At 43.4% G+C, this 20,597-nt stretch overlaps 1 protein-coding gene across 2 annotated transcripts in view; it reads right to left on the bottom strand.

Moving 5' to 3' along the window:
* LOC129704214 (catenin alpha-3-like) overlaps positions 1-20,597 on the bottom strand; it is a 959,161-nt gene that overhangs the window by 76,697 nt on the left and 861,867 nt on the right. For both annotated transcript variants that reach the window (XM_055647177.1, XM_055647178.1), the window contains 2 exons: positions 16,769-16,861; positions 8,146-8,327 (listed from right to left, as the gene is read on the bottom strand). In XM_055647177.1, coding sequence (XP_055503152.1) covers positions 8,146-8,327; positions 16,769-16,861 — 275 coding nt within the window. The remainder of the gene's footprint in view (positions 1-8,145; positions 8,328-16,768; positions 16,862-20,597) is intronic.

Below are 20,597 nucleotides of genomic sequence, written 5' to 3'. Positions count from 1 at the left end.
ACGGGAATAGTGCCGAGGATTGGCGTAATGCGCATGTTGTTCCATTGTTTAAAAAGGGTTCTAAGAGTAAACCTAGCAATTATAGACCTGTTAATTTGACTTCAGTGGTGGGCAAATTAATGGAAAATATACTTAGAGATAATATATATAAGCATCTGGATAAACAGGGTCTGATTAGGAACAGTCAACATGGATTTGTGCCTGGAAGGTCATGTTGGACTAATCTTCTGGAATTTTTTGAAGAGGTTACTAAGGAAATTGATGAGGGTAAAGCAGTGGATGTTGTCTATATGGACTTTAGTAAGGCCTTTGACAAGGTTCCTCATGGAAGGTTGGTTAAGAAGGTTCAATTGTTGGGTATAAATGCAGGAGTAGCAAGATGGATTCAACAGTGGCTGAATGGGAGACGCCAGAGAGTAATGGTGGATGGCTGTTTGTCAGGTTGGAGGCAGGTGACTAGTGGGGTGCCTCAGGGATCTGTGTTGGGTCCACTGTTGTTTGTCATGTACATCAATGATCTGCATGAAGGTGTGGTAAATTGGATTAGTAAGTATGCAGATGATACTAAGATAGGTGGTGCTGTGGATAATGAAGTAGATTTCCAAAGTCTACAGAGAGATTTAGGCCATTTGGAAGAATGGGCTGAAAGATGGCAGATGGAGTTTAATGCTGATAAGTGTGAGGTGCTACATCTTGGCAGGACAAATCAAAATAGGACGTACATGGTAAATGGTAGCGAATTGAGGAATGCAGTTGAACAGAGGGATCAAGGAATAACTGTGCATAGTTCCCTGGTGGAATCTCATATAGATAGGGTGGTAAAGAAAGCTTTTGGCATGCTAGCCTTTATAAATCAGAGCATTGAGTATAGAAGTTGGGATGTAATGTTATAAGTGTACAAGGCATTGGTGACACCAATTCTGGAGTATGGTGTACAATTTTGGTCGCCCAATTATAGGAAGGATGTCAACAAAATAGAGAGAGTACAGAGGAGATTTACTAGAATGTTGCCTGGGTTTCAGCAACTAAGTTACAGAGAAAGGTTGAATAAGTTAGGTCTTTATTCTCTGGAGCGCAGAAGGTTATGGGGGGACGATAGAGGTCTTTAAAATGATGAGAGGGATAGACAGAGTTGATGTGGATCAGCTTTTCCCATTGAGAGTAGGGAAGATTCAAACAAGAGGACATGACTTCAGAATTAAGGGACAGAAGTTTTGGGGTAATATGAGGGGGAACTTCTTTACTCAGAGAGTGGTAGCTGTGTAGAATGAGCTTCCAGTGGAAGTGGTGGAGGCAGGTTCGATTTTATCATTTAAAAATAAATTGGATAGGTATATGGATGGGAAAGGAATGGAGGGTTATGGTCTGAGTGCAGGCAGATGTTACTAGGGGAAAATAATTGTTTGGTACGGACTTGTAGGGCCGAGATGGCCTGTTTCCGTGCTGTAATTGTTATATGGTTATAAGATTATATGGTTATATTAACAATTGCACCACAAACTCCATACAGGTTCTCCTGAGGTTACAAATACACCTGGATAGAGTGCATGTGGAGAAGATGTTTCCACTAATGGGAGAGACTAGGATCAAAGGCCAAAGCATTAGAATAAGATGTACCTTTCGAAAGGTGATGAGAAGGAATTTCTTTAGTCGAGGATGGTGAATCTGTGGAATTCATTGCCACAGACATAGAAACATAGAACATAGACAAATAGGTGCAGGAGTAGGCCATTTGGCCCAGCACCGCCATTCAATATGATCATAGCTGATCAACTAAAATCAGTACCCCGTTCCTGCATTTTCCCCAGATCCCCTGATTCCTTTAGCCCTAATAAATCTACCTAAATCCAGTGACCTCTACTCTCTGTGGAAAATTCCAGTGATTTATGTACAGCCTCTACTGCCTTCTGTGCCTGTTCAGCGGAATTTGGCCACAGAGAATTCATAATTTTATGTCTCTCTGGCCCTGCTGACATAATGAAAGTAGGTGCCCACCAGGTCTCGAGCCCGCACCGCCATTCGCTCATGTACAGCTTATACACACAAGACACAGAACACAAGACACTACCCTCCCCTTTATACCGCTATCACCCCTCTCCACCCCAAGAACCTCGTGATCTCCTGGGGGAGGTCAGTCCAAGGTGGGATTTGCTGGCCCATTGTCCAGGAGGGGTCTGCAGATCCCTGCCTCTCCCCGTTCCCCTTGACAAAAAAACTGGAAATTTTTAAAGGCTTCCACCTCCCTGAACCCCACCCTCTGGGTGAAAAGTTCTTCCTCATCTCAGAAAAGATTATCACATTCCCCTGTCCATTTTATGTCCCAATGTCACGGAATGAAACTCTCATCAAACTCCAAAGATGCATCGTCCCTGCTTAAAAACCTTCATTAGGGCTAGTAGCATTTAAAAACTGTTCCGCAGTAAAATCTTTTAAAAGAATAGGATTGGACTGAATTTGTTAATATTAGTTGGCATTTGTCGTATTGTGGGAAGTTCTGGTCGCCCCAATATAGGGAGGATGTGAAGGCTTTGAAAAGGTGGCAGAGGTGGTTTATCAGAATAATACCTAGACTAGAGGGAATTAGCTACAATGAGAGGTTGGACAGACTTGGATTGTTTTCCCTGGAATGCCGGAGGTTGAAGGGAGCTCTGATAGAAGTATATTAAACCATGAGAGGAATAGATAAAGTAGACAGTCAGAACATTTTTCCACGGATGAAAATATTAAATACTAGAGGAGACAGCTTTGGTTGGGGGGGCAAAGTTTAAAGGAGAGGTGCAAGACAAATCTTTTACCAGAGAGTGGTGGGTGACTGGAATGGGCTGCCATAGATGGTGGTAGAGGCAGATGCAAGGGTGGAGTTTGAGAGGATTTTGGATAGGCACATGGATATACAGAAATGGAGGGATGTGTATTAAGTGCAGGCCGATAAATGTTTGTCTTGGCATCATGTTCAGTACAAACATTGTGGGCTGAAGGGCCTGGTCCTGTGCTGTACTGTTCAATGTTCTGTATTATGTTAAGTTTATCATTAAGAATGGTAACACGAGATTTAGAATGCTTCTCAAGTCTCTCTATTCCTTTTGGAAAACCCACTTATGCAGGCATCATCTACGTGTGGATATTCTGTTTGTGGCCATATTAGCGAGTCTTCCCGAGCACCTACCATTAGCGTTACGGGCCGCTAAGAGACGTCCACGAGCTCCGACGTACCCGCTACGTTCATTCTCCGTGCTTACCATGAGTTTGATTTTTTTTAAACTCGGGAGAGCTCTTGGAATGAACTCGTACCGTGGGACAGGGCTTTAATATAGTAATGTGGTGTCATGGAATAAGTCAGTTCACATACAACATGCATCAACAAATTATTGCCACTGTGAAAATAAAGATATACACAGAATGCTGGAGTAACTCAGCGGGATAGGCAGCATCTCTGGAGAAAAGGAATAGGCAACGTTTCGGGTCGAGACCCTACATCCCTGACCTCAAATGTCACCTATTGCTTCTCTCCAGAGATGCCTGTCTGACCCGCTGATTTACTCCAGCATTTGTGTTGATCTTTGTTGTAAACCAGCATCTGTAGTTCCTTCTTCCACAGCAACATATTTACTCTAGTTTTCTGCAAATCCAACTAATAAATACCAGGTGGGAGGTCACCATGATCTTAGAATACAATAAGATCCTGGGCCACCTGTGACAACTAATACACTGCAACGTCATGTGTGCCCCATGAAGCTGGACAAAGCCTGCAAACATTTCCAGAACTATGTCAAGAGATGTCTGATGGTCCAAAGGATGTCGGTATTCATTGGAGAGAAGGCCCTGAGCAAACATTTCATTTAATGTTCCACACAAGAATGACCTGGCTTCTATTTGCACAGGGAACTATGAGTTTCACTAAATTGTACTCAGATAAGATCTCTTCACAAATGAAAAAGTAAAGTATTACAGTGGTGCAGCTAGTTGATCTGTTTCCTCACTGTGACAGACTTGGGTTTGATCCTGAACATGGGTGCTGTCTATGTGGGGTTTGCGTTCTCATTGTGAGTGCATGGATTTCCATTGGGTGGTCTAGTTTCCTCCCACATCCCAAAGATGTTTGAGTTTTAGGTTAATTGGCCACTTTATAAAAAATGCCCCAAACATGTAGCAAGTAGATGAGAAAGTGGGATAACATAAAATCAGTGTGAATGGGTGATAGATGGTTGGCGTGGACTCGGAGGGCTGATGAGCGTGTTTTTGTGCTGTATCTCTGAACTAAACTAATCTGAACTAAACTAAACGAAATTTACAGTCAAAGTGATGTAGTGCGATCTGTTCATCATGCAACTGACCGCTGTCCATAATGCAGTTGCATAGCAGTGCTACCAATATGCATCAAGCATCGGGGTGGCATGGTGCGCCGCGGTAAAGTTGCTGCCTTACAATGCTAGAGACCCGTGTTCGATCCTGACCACGGGTGCTGTCTGTACGGAGTTTGTACTTTCTCCCCGTGACCTGCATGGGTTTTCTCCGGGTGCACTGGTTTCCTCCCACACTCCAAAGGTGTACTGGTTTGTCAGTTAATTTACTTCAGGAAGCAGTTACCACCACCAACAACCATTTGCAGTGCAGCATTTCAAAGCAGTTACCACCACCAACAACCATTTGCAGTGCAGCATTTCAAAGCAGTTACCACCACCAACAAACATTTGCAGTGCAGCATTTCAAAGCAACCACATTTTCATTTTCAAACCACATTAAGGGCACTCACAGTTGAGTCGACCTGTGTTCAGTGTTATTCACAGTTCAGAGAGACGTGACCCTCTCGCTTCCTCTATCTTACAGAGACTGAGTGAGGCACAACACTTCCGGGTTTTATAGTCCCTCCCCCCTCCCACCAGCAGGGGCAGCAGAGAGAATGCCAACATTTTTAAAAACATTAATACATCTTTTATTTTTCGTCGATGGGAAAAATCCTTTTGTCCTGCGCAGCGGAGGGGGATTATGAGTAAGATGGCCAAAAATCACAGCCGTAAGTGGCAGCGTTTTTTCAAAAATCATGAAACAGGAAAACAGGAAGTGGTCAAGATCTTACTTTTAGTAATATAGATAGATGTAGCTTAGATCTCTTCGGTCCATTAACTCGCGGGCACTTTTCAAGCGCAAATTTTGATTACTTTCCATTCTACCATAAAGATATAATGTCTATAATAAACTTTATTTAGATTTCTATGATTCTACAGACCTTGGCTGGGAACCTGGGACTCAGCAAAATTGTTCCCAAATGAGCCCCGCACCTCCTAAGGCTGGCCCTGTGTAGAATAGTGTTAGTGTGCAGGGATCACTGGTCGGCGCAGACTCTGTGGGCCGAAGGGCCTGTTTCCGCGCTGTATCCCCAAACTAAACTAAACTTTAAATGCTTGCGACTGGCTTTATAAATAGAATATTCGGTTGCACCTTGTTCCCTGTTGCTGGCTACCAGCTCTGCGGGTATAAAATATCCCTTTCAGCTTTCATAGAAGATCAAGATATTCTCCCCAGTGTTCTGGCCAATAATTATTCCTCTACCAACATGAATCGCTGATCATTATCACATTGCTCGCTATGCAACCTTGCTAAACATGAATCCGAAGCTGCTTTTCTTTCCTACCTTATAACAGTGACTACCTTTGAGCCTACTACACAGGAGGTGAAGAGGTTTGGAGAAGTCCAGCAGTTATGAAAGGCGTTAGATCAGAAAGCTCCTTAAAAATAGCCAAATAACATTTATTTTCCAGATGATTTGCAGAGTAGGATTTCTCTTTAGAGTTTGTAACGATTTAATTAATTCGGGCAATGCACATATGACTGTACAAAGCAAAGGAGTCGATAGTTTTACACTCATGTCAGGTTTTGAACTAATATTGTCTTAATTAGCTGCCTAGAGGAGAACAGAGCTGTAATGCAATATTGCATTAATAATGTCACGACTGCCTTTGGGGCATAGCATGCTGCAGAGAGGTTTAAGTGTAACCAGTGTTAATTCCAACATGCCCCTGTTTAAAGTGAGCATGTCATTATCTATTCGAGCAAGTGCAGAGATAGACACTGTGTAGCCTTGATGAATCATTTTGCTGTAATACTGCAGGCATGCTGCAGTGGATCTGAAAGGAATAAAACAACATTACTCGAGAGCCTTTGTCTGCCCTCTGGATTGGACATGAAAAAAGCGTGGAATCACTTGAAGAGGTGAGATGTTCTTCTGGCAAATGGGCCAGAGGAACAGGGAAGTTAATGTGCATGCTCTCTGCAAGCAGAGGCCAAACATTAGTTCTGTGTTCGAGAGCTCATTAGGTCTGCCATAAAGAAACATAACAGGGGAAAACTGCAGCTGTTCGTGAAGATATATCTGGCACATAATCTGGACTGCCTGATAACGCGCAGGACATTTCAAGGGGCGTGTGGGTACGCATCTCTCACACATGCGGAGGGAGGGGCAAGTGATGAGCATTAGATTGTGCTCGTTTGGTTGTCGTGGAATATGATGCCATTGCAATTGAGCAGAGGCAGACAAGTGTGTTGGTCAGGAAAAGCAGTAGTGGAGGTGAGAAAAAAAAAAAAGACGATTTGCATGGCATTTTTCCAATTGAACATGGTGGGAGTTTTCTTTATGTCTTCACCACTACGATCAGAAACATCGAAGCAGATCATTTGGTAACAGACCCATTGCAGTTTGTGGGATCATGTTCAGCAGAAGTTGACGGTTAGTCTTCCCACTTTACAATTGTGATATCGTCAAGGCAATTCTGTGTGTGTGAGCAGTTCAGGATATGAAGGGATATAGTAAGGTTAAATGAATAGGTAAGCAGTTGGCAGATGGATGTAATGGGAACATTAGAGGTTTCTCCCTTTGGAAGGAAGGTTGAAAGAGCATGTTTTTGTACATGGAGCAAAACTACAAAATATTGCAAGACAAAGCGATCTGAGACACAAAGTCAGCATGCAGAAACAGCAAAAATAATTACAAATGTTGGCCTTTGTTGGAATGTTGGAAGGAGATAGAGAACTTAGTAACATGCTGAGAGGGAACAACCTCTCCCTCAATGTCAGCAAGATGAAGGAGCTAGTTATCGACTGCAGGAAGTGTGGTTGAGTACATGACCCAACCAGCCTCAATGGTGCTGAAGTGAAAATGGTTAAGAGTTTCAAGTTCCTTGGCGTCAATATTACCAATGATCTGAAGTGGATCAACCACAGACAAGATGGCACACCCACGCCTCTACTTCCTTAAGAGACTGAGGAATTACAACATGTCTCCAATGACTCTTACAAACTTCTACAGCTGCAACCATCGAAAGCATACTGTCAGGTTGTATCACAGCTTAGTTTTGGAACCGCTCTGCAAAAGTCCATAAGAAATTGCAGAGAGTTGTAGATATAGACCAGTCCACACCAAACAGACTCCCCACCAGAGACTCCATCTACACTTCAAGCCACCTTGGAAAAGCAGCCAGCAGAATCAAAGACTTGTCCAACCCCGATATTCCTTCGTTTCCCTGTTCCCATTGGGCAGAACGTATTGAAGCTTGAAAGCGCACATCAGCAGCCTCAGGAACAGCTTCCTCCCATCTGTTATCTGGCAACTGAATGATCCTCCCATAAGCTAGGATATAGTTCGATTCAGCTCTGCCCCATTGCGGACATTGGACTTTCTCTACGGAACTGACAATGTTGAGAACTACATTCTGCGCACTGTATCTATACATTTGCTGTACATATTTCACTTAAGTATGACATGATTGTATTTACATGTTGTATTCGATAGCATGAAAAACCGTTTACTGTGTCTAGGTACACATGACAATAATAAACTTAGATCTAAACCATGATCTTACTAACTTGCAGAACAGCCTAGTCACAAGTCTTTTTCTTACTGTATGGTCTCATGAATGGTGCTATAAAAAGGTAGATATTTTTTCTGTAGAAATTCTGTAGAAATCTGTAGAAAACAGCTGGGCGAGGGTGTCTGATGTTGAAAGACCCGAAACACCCAATGACCCCAGGTTACATCACTGATGATGTGTTCAAGAGCATCAATAGATGTATATTTTATCAATGTAGAAATCCTCCTGCTCTTGTTACCGGTTGTGTAGGTATAGTGTGCATGAAAAAGACATGAATTACCTGGTGAAGTCAGTCATCTCCATCATGATCATGCACATCTTCTTGGCAAGTACAATGATGTCATTGCTGGTCTCGTCCCAAATCTCAATCTCAGCATCCAGCCTGCCCTTAACCTTCTTGAAATCTGCAACCTGCTCGGCAATTTTAGCCTTTTCCTCTTCAGGTAGTTCAGTCATTTTAGCCTGAAACAACACAACACAAGCAAATAATAACTAAGAGAGGTCTTCTATCCAAGATGAGTTTCAGTCTGCACGCTCACCATATCCACAGACTTTGTTGAGGTCAATTTCTGACATGACAACATTGCCTGTAGAGTTCTTTGGGAAGTTCTAAGGTTTTGAAAAACACAATTGAAGTATTCTTCTGAAATTTTGCCATTGATTTTTTTTGTTTTAGAGATACAGAGCGGAAACAGGCCCTTCTGATGAAGTTTAAAAATTGATTCAACTGAAAATAAAGACAGGCTGTTATCTTTCCTCCTATTAATTGCAAAGTCAGCAGAAAGCTCTTACCCTTGCTCCTATTAAACTAACAAGGCTAACAAAGATGTTTATGCTCCTATTCCCATAACAAGGGAGATAACAAGCACAACTTCATGAATGTCTCCTCTATAACATAAACATTTGGAGGATGGTCAGACTCTCGGCTCTTACCCTTGCTCTATAAGATAATAATGTGCGTCGTTTAGTTAAAAAAAGCAAAATGCTTCTTCTGCAGAAAAATAGCCTTCTCATATAACCATACATAGCTAGCCCTTCCTCTCGCGGAAGAACCTGTCAATCTTAAGAAGCTGTCAATCTTAAGAAGCAAGAGGCTGTACTATGCTCTGTAGATAAGGTATTGCTGAATTGCTGATTATTGGAGTATAAATACATGTACTTAATTACTGCCCCTGTGTGTGAGATTTACTCTGTATAGTCTGTATCTACATACTGAAAGTGCCTTTACCACACCCGCCTGGCGAAATAAAGATTTTGCTGCTTGATTAATGATTTTATTTGCATTTATGTCTGTTGACTGAAATGAACCACAAATCTTCGGCCCATCGAGTCCGCACCGATCAGCGATCCCCGCACATTAACACTATCTTACACACACTAGCGACAATTTTACATTGATACCAAGCCAATTAACCAAAACCCATGCGGTCACGGGGAGAATGTACAAAGTCTGTACAGACAGCACCTGTAGTCAAGATCGAACCCAGATCTCTGATGCTGGAAGCGCTGGAAGGCAGCAACTGTACTGCTGCACCACCGTACTGCTCTTTGAAACCCCAGACATCATTCATTTGAAACCAGCTGACTTGTGTCCAATAATATTGAATCCACGTCCCAGGTTCACGGAAGGATAAAACCCTCAGTCAGAGTAACACCTTGAGCATCTACCGTTGTGTGTTGTACAAGAGGACAAGCGCTATTCTGCGCCACTGTGCCGCACCTAATTCTTTAACTTTCTTTAACTTTCCTTGGTTACAGTTTGTGGGCTTTTGCTGAGAAATTGAAAGGCAGTTGTTTCAGTGCATTGAATTGTCAGTTCATACTGGACCAGCGAGTGTTAGTGGTAGAGAGGCTTGAAGGAGAACTCGGTGTGTGCATTACTTAAAGATGACCTTCTTGAGGTGGGCTCAGAAAGCTGAACAGGCATTTCCTCATGAATGATAACCACAATTGACGATACTGGGCCTGTACCCGCTGGAGATTAGAACAATGAGAGGGTACCTCATTGAAATGTGCATAACAGTGAAAGGCTTGGATAGATTGGATGTGGAGAGGATGTTTCCACTAGTGGGAGAGTCTAAGACTTGAGGTCATAGCCTCAGAATTAATGAACATTCCTTTAAGAAGGAGATGAGGTGGAAGTTATTTAGACAGAGGGTAGTGAATGTTGGAATTCTTTGCCACAAAAGGCTGTGGTTATGGGGAAAAGGCGGGAGAATGGAGTTAGGAGGGAGAGATCGATCAGCCATGACTGAATGGCATAGACTTGATGGGCTGAATGGCCTAATTCTACTCCTAACACTTATGACCTTAAAGAATGGGGTGGAATCACAAGAGTGACAAGGTAATTTTGTTTAAAGATAGGAGCGGACACTCCTGAGTATGACATTATTGAATGTGTAACCTCTGAGGACGTATGAAGAGTTTTAGCGCAAAACAAAAACTTTTATTTTGTATATATTTTTTATTCTGAATAGAGTTAAAAAAGCTCGGTGAAAGTCTGCAGGCATGCATGCGTAGGCACACATCCTGGAAGTGGCATTCTGGGGACCCTGTGCATTAGAGCATCAGGCACATTAAGAAAAATTGATGGGGTGAAGAAGGTGTCTCGATTCAAAACGTTTCCCACTCCTTCTCGCCAGAGAAGCTGCCTGAGTTATTCCAGCATTTTGTGTCTATCTTAAGAAAAAATTGAGCAGTCAGTCCAATGTTTGATTAATTTTTGTGCAGTCTTGTGGGAAGAGGCATGGAGGGTGATCTGGGTGGATGACCATCTGGTGCATTAGCTCTGCTTCTCTCCTGTGTGGATGCTGCCCGGTCTGTTGAATGTTTCCACCACTTTCTGCTTTTGTTTCAAGTGTCCAGCCACTGCAGATTATTTTGCTTTAAAATCCCTTGCTTTGTTTTGTTGTATCTCAATTCTCCTCTCTCCACAGATGCCGTACGGCACTCGCAAACATTCTCCATTATTTTCAGATTTCTGTAATTGCTGCGGTCTGCAACTCACAGTTCCACCCTGTTTTTTAACAGGATTCTCTCTCTCCTTTTCTCCCGCAATCTATACACTTTGCTGGCATTATTTGCCACCAACAAGCCTTTAGCATCAATCTATGATTCCATTCTCCATCATTCAGTCTGAAGAAGGATCCCAACCCGATACGTCATCTGTCCATTCCCTCCACAGATGCTGCCTGACCTGCTGAGTTACTGCGTATTGCTCAAAATTCTAGCATCCGCAGTTCCTTGCGTCTCAATTCGCAGAACTTTATTTTGTTCACCGAATCCTCCCTCATCTCTGCATCTTAAACATGCATGTTTTCCAAATGTTCCTACTTCCAACCAAAGGTGACCTACTTGAAATGCTTTTTCTCTCCACAAATACTGCCCAACTTGCTGAGTAGTTCCAGCATCTTGTTTTTATTTCAGATTTTCAGCATTTGTTTTTGCTTATTGGATCATCTTAAATTAAGAAGTGAATGACATACAAAATAATCCAAACTTGAAACTTTAATAATTTATATTGTGACTATTTAACAACGTTAAATTTAAGATGATGAGTTTGTCATAATATTAACTCTATTATTCTAACCAGTTCAAGGGATATAAACTAATGAGTCACTTAATGCTCAAAAACAGTGCTCATTAGAAGACATGTTGGTCGGTGTGGGCAAGTTGGGCCTAAAGGCTTGTTTGCACACTGCATGATTAACTATTGGGCACCGTTGTACTGGTGCTTCCCACCTCCTACACAAATATGAATATAGTTTCCTGTAAATAAAAACCAACATGAATAATTTTTTTAAATCTATTCCATGAGTGTGCAATTCATGAATATGGAATTAGTTTAGTTTAGTTTAGAGATACAGCGTGAAAACAGGCCCTACGGCCCACCGAGTCCGCTCCAACCAGCAATCAATCATACATTAGTCTACAATCTACAATTAACCTACGATCTGCATGTCTTTGGAATGTGGGGGGATTTGAAGAACCCAGTGGCCAGGCCTGCCACATGTCCTGACTGCCTCTGACTATCACTGCCACAACAAACTGACGTGCATTGATTTCACCTCTCACTTCTGGCTGTTACCCAGCTTCCCAATTTCTTCTCCTACAGCAGTATGAGAAGCATGGTGCATGGGCAGCACAGTGGAGCAGCGGTTGAGTAGCTGTCATACAGCGCTTACAGCACCAGAGACCCGGGTTTGAGCCTGACTAAGGGTGCTGTCTGTATGGAGTTTGTACGTTCTCCCCGTGACCGTGTGGGTTTTCTCTGAGAACTTCGGTTTCCTCCCACACTCCAAAGACGTACAGGTTCATGGCTTAATTGGCTTGGTATATATGTAGAAATTGTCCCTAGTGTGCGTAGATAGTGTTTTTAAGATGCGGGGATTGCTGGTCGGTACGGACTCGCTGGACCGAATGGCCTGTTTCCACACTGTATCTCTCTAAACTCTAAAGCAGTCCTTCATGCACACCATTACTGATAGCAGGTGAAAAACTACTTAGTACAACTGGTGAAACAGCTCAACAGGCGTCTGAAGAGAGAGGTCGAACAGAGAGCCCGTGACCCCAGGAACAGATGGTGAGTGGAAAGAGCGCAAGACATTCAGCAACTCGCTGACAACAGTGACATGCTCCACAAATGTTAAGGCCACCTACAGCCCAGAATAGCTAAAACTCAATCCCATTTGGAGCTGAGATTGGAGGTGAATTCATCAAGGGCAGATAGGCAGCCAGTCTATTCATAGAAACATTATGCCGCTTTTCTTTAACTATCTTGACTATTATCGCTTGGATTTTGTGTATTCCCCGTTTCTTTAGCCTTCTTAATAGTGGCAACAAATATCTTGATAACTTTCAGGGCCAGATATTAACTCTTGAATTGGACAGATCTCATTAAAAAAGCTGCTGATCTGCCCATTTCTGCCCTGCAAAGTGGATGCAGGATGGCCATCTGTTTGCTTGCAGTAAAAGCAAGGTTGGGCTGCACAGCTGAGAACATTGCTGGATCAGGTAAGGAGACCACCACCTTCTCTTCAGAGCCTGGCAGAACAGGAGTAATCTTCACATTCCTCTTGTTGCTGTTGGCCTACTTCAGATAATGTTATTGCTACAGTGAGATAGAGCATGGAAACAAGGCCTTTGACCCACCATAAACAACCCATTTACACTCATCCTGCAGTAATCTAATCCAACTTTATTCTCTCCATATTGTTAACAAATACCCCCAGATTCTAGCCGTCACCTACACACAAGGGACATTTCACAGCAGTTAATTAAACAATCAATCCACATTTTGCGTCCAGCTTCGGTAAGGCTAGAGTTTGCTGGAGTTTGGAAGTATTTAGTCACAGAATGATACGGTGTGGAAACAGCCCCTTCGGCCCAACTTGCCCACACCGGCCAACAAGTTCCAGTTATACTAGTCACACCTGCCTGCATTTGGCCCATATCCCACCAAATCTGTCCTATCCATGTACTGTACCTGCTTAAAGGGCCTGTCCCACTTATGCAACCTTTACAGACGACTGCCAATACCCGTGATAGGTCGCCAAAATTTTAAAACATGTTGAAAAACTCCTACGGTGGTGAGAGGTCTCCAAAGAGTTGCAGCGTCTTTCTGGTCACCGCTGAATTTTCAACATGTTGAAAATTTCGGCGACCTATCAAGGGTGCCGGCAGTCGCCTGTAAAGGTCGCGTAAGTGGGACAGGCCCTTAACTGGTTCTTAAATGTTGCCATTGTCCCTGCCTCACCTTTCTCCACCGGCATCTTGTTCCATACACCCACCACCCTTTCTTGGGAAAGGTTACCCCTCAGATTCCAATTAAATCTTTTCCCTTTCACCTTAAACCTATTTGAAAGCTGCTGGAAATAATCTGAACAGGATGGATGTAGAGGGGATGCCTGGGAGAACCTACAACCACGAGTCGCAGTTTATAAAACATTTGACAAAAATTATGTGAAACTCCTTTTCTCTCAGATGCTCCGGAGTTGACAGAATTTCCCTCCTTGAAGGATGGTGGAATCAGATTTGGATATGGATATTTTTACATGTCTTTATATATCGTGGCTTTGCATATTTTTAAGGCAGAGGTAGAAAAACACCTGATTAACACGGGTTGAATGTTACCACAGATAAACTGGAACTTGGATTAAGATACAAACGGAGCAGCTCAGGAAATCAGGAATCAACGATCTCAGGAAATGGTGGAACAGTCTTTAATGGCTGTGTATTGTCCCAAAACGGAACAATGAAATGCAAGTAAGAATTTTGTTGTTCTGGTTTGGGACACATGACAATAAAACACTCTTGACTCGACTCCTGAGCCTAGTTCTTATGTTGAAAGTTCAGATATCTTCTTGATGCCCCTTAATTTGTTTGAAATTAATTCATACCCTAATTAATTTTATTCCAAATGGTTTACTCTGAATAATGTATGTCAATGTGGACAGATGTGACTCATCAATCAGTGATTCATTTCTTGCTCCATTTTCTTTTTCTTTCCATAGGAGCTTTTATCACAAATTCGCAGTTTACAAAGTACTGCACTAATGAAAACTGTCATTCACGCAGTTTGCAAACATCGAACATCAAATTATAACCTGGTCAGCCGTATACATGACGCACTTAAACATAGAAACATAGAAAATAGGTGCAGGAGTAGGCCATTTGGCCCTTCGAGCCTGCACCGCCATTCAATATGATCATGGCTGATCATCCAACTCAGAATCCTGTACCTGCCTGCTCTCCATACCCCATGATCCCTTTAGCCACAAGGGCCACATCTAAGCCCCTGCAGAGACCAGCGTTCACAGAGGCCTCCAGAGTTCCCTTGCTCTTCCTCCAGAGATGCGGTATGGACCCAAGCCCTGAAGAGGTGCAGGCAGTCACCTCAGGTAGAAGCCTCGACTGTCCTCTGCCTGGAATCGTGGTCTCCCCACCGACCCACTCCCATCCGCACCCGCTGACTGAAGATCAGGAACGTGGGGCTGAAATGCAGCTAAAATTTGAGGAGCGACCTCTTTAGACCTTCTTGCTCCGTTGACACTCAATGACCAGTGGGAGCTATTTGGTCTGCTAGTAACAACTTGGGTCCTCTCTCAGAAGGTCAGCGTATCACGCTGTTGACAGAGTGCATTTTGGCCAGAGGTGCCAAGCTTTGGAATATCAGCAAATTCATGGAGACGTGCCAAAAATATATATCCTGGTCTATCCCTTGAGAAGAACAGGGAACATTCATCTGTTGGACACGATCATTATTCCATTGGGATCTCACTGTGTGAAAGCTGACAACAATACTCACCCAGACAACAACAGTGAAAATATTTCAAAGGGAATTAATTGACTGCAAACCTGAATTGAGAACATGAAATTAGATAAAGATTCTAATCTTTATGTTTTATTATTAAAATTATGTTTTTTCTTTCTTTCAACTATCTCTCATTATTAATACAATCTTTCTTGTTATACTCAGGTACATAGCTATGGCTTGATATGCTAAAGGGCCTGTCCCACTAACACGACTTTTCAGGGACTGTCTTTGACCTCCAAGCTCAAGGGCACTCGCCTAAAAAATCTCGCGTTGGATCAACCGTCAGCGATGAAACCGCGAGCCAGATCGACCGTCTGCACGACGCGACCTAGCTGAGGCCTCGAGTATGCGGGGACTACTCTCGAGCCTGAAGGAGAGTTACAAAGACCTCCTAGGACCTTGTGTCGACCTTGCTGCGAGTATGAGTCAAGGGCAAACTCTTCTAAACGCGCGAATTAGGTCGCTGCAGTGGGACAGGCCCTTGACACACTGGAGAGCAGCAAGGTGGCGCAGTGGTATAGCGCTTATAACGCTTGCAGCGTCGGAGACCGTGTTCGATCCCGACTACGGGTTCTGTCTGTACGGAGAGTGTATGTTCTCCCCGTGACCACGTGGGTTTCTCTGAGATCTTCCGTTTCCTCACACACTCAAGAGACGTGTAGGTTTATAGGTTAATTGGCTTGGTAGAAGTAATTGTCCCTAGTGTGTGCATGATAGTGTTAATGTGCGGGGATCACTGGTCGGCGTGGACTCAGTGGGCCGAAGGGCCTGTTTCGTGCTGTATCTCTAAACTAAATTAAGCTAGTAAGACCTATCATATGGAACCATCCATCTGAATACAGACCATTTGGTGACATGGCTTTTTTCTATGTCATTGGGAAATATAATATGAAAAAAATGAAATATGATATAAGAAGGTGTTTAGCCTGACACATTAATTCTGAGACTCTTTTCACAGAGTATAAGAACAATACATAGAAACATAGAAAATAGGTGCAGGATTAGGCCATTTGGCCCTTTGAGCCTGCACCGCCATTCAATATGATCATGGCTGATCATCCAACTCAGTATCCTGTACCTGCCTTCTCTCCATACCCTCTGACCCCTTTAGCCACAAGGGCCACATCTAACTCCCTCTTAAATATATCAAATGAACTGGCCTCAACTACCTTCTGTGGCAGAGAATTCCACAGATTCACCACTCTCTGTGTAAAAAATGAAAGTTCTCATACAAAGTATAAGAACTTTCCCAACGAGCTGAGTACTCTTACATTGACTTTTTGTTTGGTCCAGATTTCTGGCATCTGCAGTTTTTTGACTTTTGAATAAGAGTTGGCTCTTGTTTTTGCCTGTAGCACACCATTTGCTTACCAAAACTCAATGGTTAAAGTAATGGCAAGGGACTGTGCTAAGTCCTGTTCCTCATCTTAAATGACAGCATGCCCGGACTTTAACAGGCCTTAGGGATGTTTGCTGAGCAGGAGGGTTGGGGGGGGGGGTTAAAAATGAGCTTGAATTAATCATATAATGATGCTTCATGCTAAAAATGCTCAACCATTTACATTGTTGTTGTTTCAAAGTGTCTTACCCTATCAGATTTTCCCTCTGTCTGCACACTGGTGTGACTTAAGGCATCGTGACCATCCTCAAGGTCAGACATATCTTCAAGCTCTTCAGGTGTCTGGGAATAAAACAACAGCAATTATCTGTTAAAACACAGAGCTTTAGTCACTGGCATTTCAGCACAGTCACAACTATTTTATTATCGAGAAAAATTGTAATATTGCAGCTTCAACACAGTTTATTATTTTCAATGCAAGGTAAAGACCTTATGAAAGCGAATAATGGTAAACAACTCTAGATAGTTGAGATCTACTGCAATTATCACAGCATATTAAAGAATTTCTGGTGAGGGAGCTCTGTGTGATTTAAAGTGCCTTTCAAAGCACTTCACATGAATGGCCAAGAAATTAACTGTTTGATTATGGAATTCAATTGGATTATTTACTGGTTTAACAGTTGCTCAGTTACATATAATTATGGATAAATAGTAACATAGAAAAGAAGAGCCATTCGGCACTTCAAGCCAGCACCGCCATTCAACATGATCATGGCTGATCATCCAGAATCAGTACCCTGTTTCTTATTCTTAAGGGGTTGGACAGGCTAGATGCAGGAAGATTGTTGCCGATGTTGGGGAAGTCCAGAACAAGGGGTCACAGTTTAAGGATAAGGGGGAAATCTTTTACGACCGAGATGAGGAAAACATTTTTCACACAGAGAGTGGTGAATCTCTGGAATTCTCTGCCACAGAAGGTAGTTGAGGCCAGTTCATTGGCTTTTTTCAAGAGGGAGTTAGATGTGGCCCTTGTGGCTAAAGGGATCAGGGGGTATGGAGAGATGGCAGGTTCAGGATACTGAGTTGGATGATCAGCCATGATCATATTGAATGGCGGTGCAGGCTCGAAGGGCCGAATGGCCTACTCCTGCACCTATTTTTTATGTTTCTATGTTTCTGCTTTCGCCCCATAACCCTTGATTCCGTTTGAACCTAATGTCTCTATCTAACTCTCTCTTGAATGCATCCAGTGAATTGGCCTCCACTGCCTTCTGTGGCAGAGAATTCCATAGATTCACAACTCTCTGGGTGAAAACGTTTTTCCACGTCTCAGTCCTAAATGGCCTACCCCTTATTCTTAAACTGTGACCCCTGGTTCTGGACACTTCCAACATTGGGGACATTTTTTGTGCATCTAGTCTGTACAATCCTTTGAGAATGTTATATGTTTCTATGAGATATCCTGTCTTCCTTCTAAATTCCAGTGAATACAAGCCCAGGAACATTTTTCCTGCATCTAGCCTGTCCAATCCTCTAAGTATTTTATATGTTTCTATAAGAATCCCTCTCATCCTTTTAAATTCTAGCAGATACAAGCCCAGATGACCCATTCTTTCATCATACGCCAGTCTTGCCATCCCGGGAATTAACCTGGTGAACCTACGCTGCACTCCCTCAATAGCAAAATTACATTGCCTCCTGATATATTTTAATATCCATTAATAAATGCAACCTTGCTTCCATGGCATAAAGTCATCTGTACAAGTTACCGTGTTCAAAAATCTTCTCTCAGGGTCTCAAAAAGTCCCCAAAGATTGTGAGATTCATTGGCACCTGTCCTAAAATAGAGGCAGTGGGCTCCAGCATTGTTGTGTTCTCAAGAACTGCTGGTACTACCTACAGGTTGAATGCTCTACATTTGCAGCTCCTTTCTTGGCATCTGTGTTCTGGAGGAACCTTTAAAGGGTCGCACCATTATACAATCATTAATCTTACAGTTCCTGGAGAAGGTAGACAATTAATGACTCCACAGGGTAGTGATAGGGGAAGGCCGGTAGAAATGCTCCTGGGGATTGTATGGCAGGGACGGTGGCAGAGGAACCTGCACAAGCTTTCGAAGATAGACACAAACTGCTGGAGTAACTCAGCGGGACAGGCAGCATCTCAGGGGAGAAGGAATGGGTGACGTTTCGGGACTTGACCTTTCTTCAGGCTGAGAGTCAGGGGAAAGAGAGATATAGACAGCGAGGTAGAGAGATATAGAACAAATTAATGTAAGATGTACAAAAAAGTAATGATGATAATGATGATAAAGGAAACAGGCCATTGTTAGCGGGTGGGCAACGCGACTCGCGTCACAGCGGCCTCTGCAGTCCGTCTGTCGTTTTTTAAATTTTTTGTCTCGTTTGTATGTAGTTTTTATTTATTTTTTAAACTGGGTATGCGTGTGGGTGGCGGGGGGTGGGGAAACTTTTCAAAATCTTTCCCCTGCTCGGAGAACCCGACCTTTTCTCTGTCGGGTCTCCGTTGTCATTGGGGCCGAGCGCCGTGGAGCGGCCTCCAACCGGAACGACCTGGGGCCCCAGTCGCGGAGCTGCGGACTTACTTACCATCGCAGAGCTGGCCGAGTTCGGAGCGGGAGGAGCGGTGGTGGCGCACTGCTGCGGCCTGACCCAGGAGATTCGGGGGCTCCAGCCGCCGGCCCGGTGGACGGTGACACCGGGAGCCCGCGGGTCGCTGGTGGGAGACCGCTTTTTGGGGCTTCCGCAACGGCGACTTCTCCAGCCCGAGTTGCGGGGCTGAGGATGACCTGGAGCGGGGCCTTACATCGCCCGGCACGGCTTTAAATGGCCGCGGGACTTGTTAGCGCACGCCGGGGGCTCCAACACCAAGACCCGGAGCGCGGCCTTGCATCACCCGGCGCAGCTTTATAATTGCCGCGGGACTTATTTACCATCGCCCGCCGGGGGCTTTGACTCTGACACCGGGAGGAGAATGAGGAGAGATAAGATTTGCCTTCCATCACAGTGAGGAGGAGATTCACTGTGATGGATGTTCGTGTAAATTGTGTTGTGTCTTGGTTCTTCTTGTTTGTATGACTGCAGAAACCAAATTTCGTTTGAACCTCTGGGTTAAAATGATAACAAATAAATTGTATTGTATTGTATTGTATTGTTTGCTAGGTGAGAACGAAAAGCTGGTGCAACTTGGGTGGGGGAGGGATGGAGAGGGAATGCAGGAGTTACATGAAGTTAGAGAAATCATATTCATACCACTGGGCTGTAAGCTGCCCAAGCGAAAAATACTGTTCCTCCAATTTGCATTTAGCCTCACTCTGACAATGGGGGAGGCCTAGGACAGAGAGGTCAGTGTGGGAATGGGAAGGGAAATTAAAGTGTTTGGCAACCGGAAGATCTGGTAAGTCCAGGCGGACTGAGCGAAGATGCTCAGCAAAACAATCGCCCAGTCTACGTTTAATCTCGTCAATGTATAAGAGTCCACATTTTGAACAACGGCGACAGTAGATGATGTTGGAGTGAACCTCTGCCTAACCTGTCGGGGGGCCCTGCACAGAGTCAAGGGAGGGAAGTCCTTTCACTGGAAGAAAGAGCAAAGCTGGTCCCACTTTCCTTATAGTTACTATCTTTTTGAACTAAAATCATCCTCGAGGATATATTGATTCTCATTGATTAAGATGACAATTTGGACTGACAGATTTTGTTTTTAAGTGACAGCTGGTGCGTAGCCTGATCTGGCAGTGAGGGCTTTTGTAATGCATACATTAGTATTTGTAAACTGACAACTTCATGCTGATGAAAATGTTGGATTTAAATAATTAAGCTCGAATTCTGACAAGCTCTCTTAAATATAAATTGCAGTAAATTAAAATGCTGCTTTGCAGGATTTGCAACCTTTCCATTTAGAGGAATGAACACACAATAGCGGCAAGGAGTATAGTAACATAATCCCATGAAGTCTGAAAGGGTTTTAAACCCAGCTTCAGTTTTTGATTACCTCCTCAACAAATGCATTGTTTGGAAGAATCTAGTTTTGCAAAATTCTGGAAAGTATGAATAAT

Source organism: Leucoraja erinacea, chromosome 15 (assembly GCF_028641065.1).
Source record: "Leucoraja erinacea ecotype New England chromosome 15, Leri_hhj_1, whole genome shotgun sequence".
Lineage (NCBI taxonomy): Eukaryota > Metazoa > Chordata > Chondrichthyes > Rajiformes > Rajidae > Leucoraja > Leucoraja erinaceus.
Note: the sequence above shows the minus strand (reverse complement) of the source record. Positions and strands in the feature narration are given on the sequence as shown.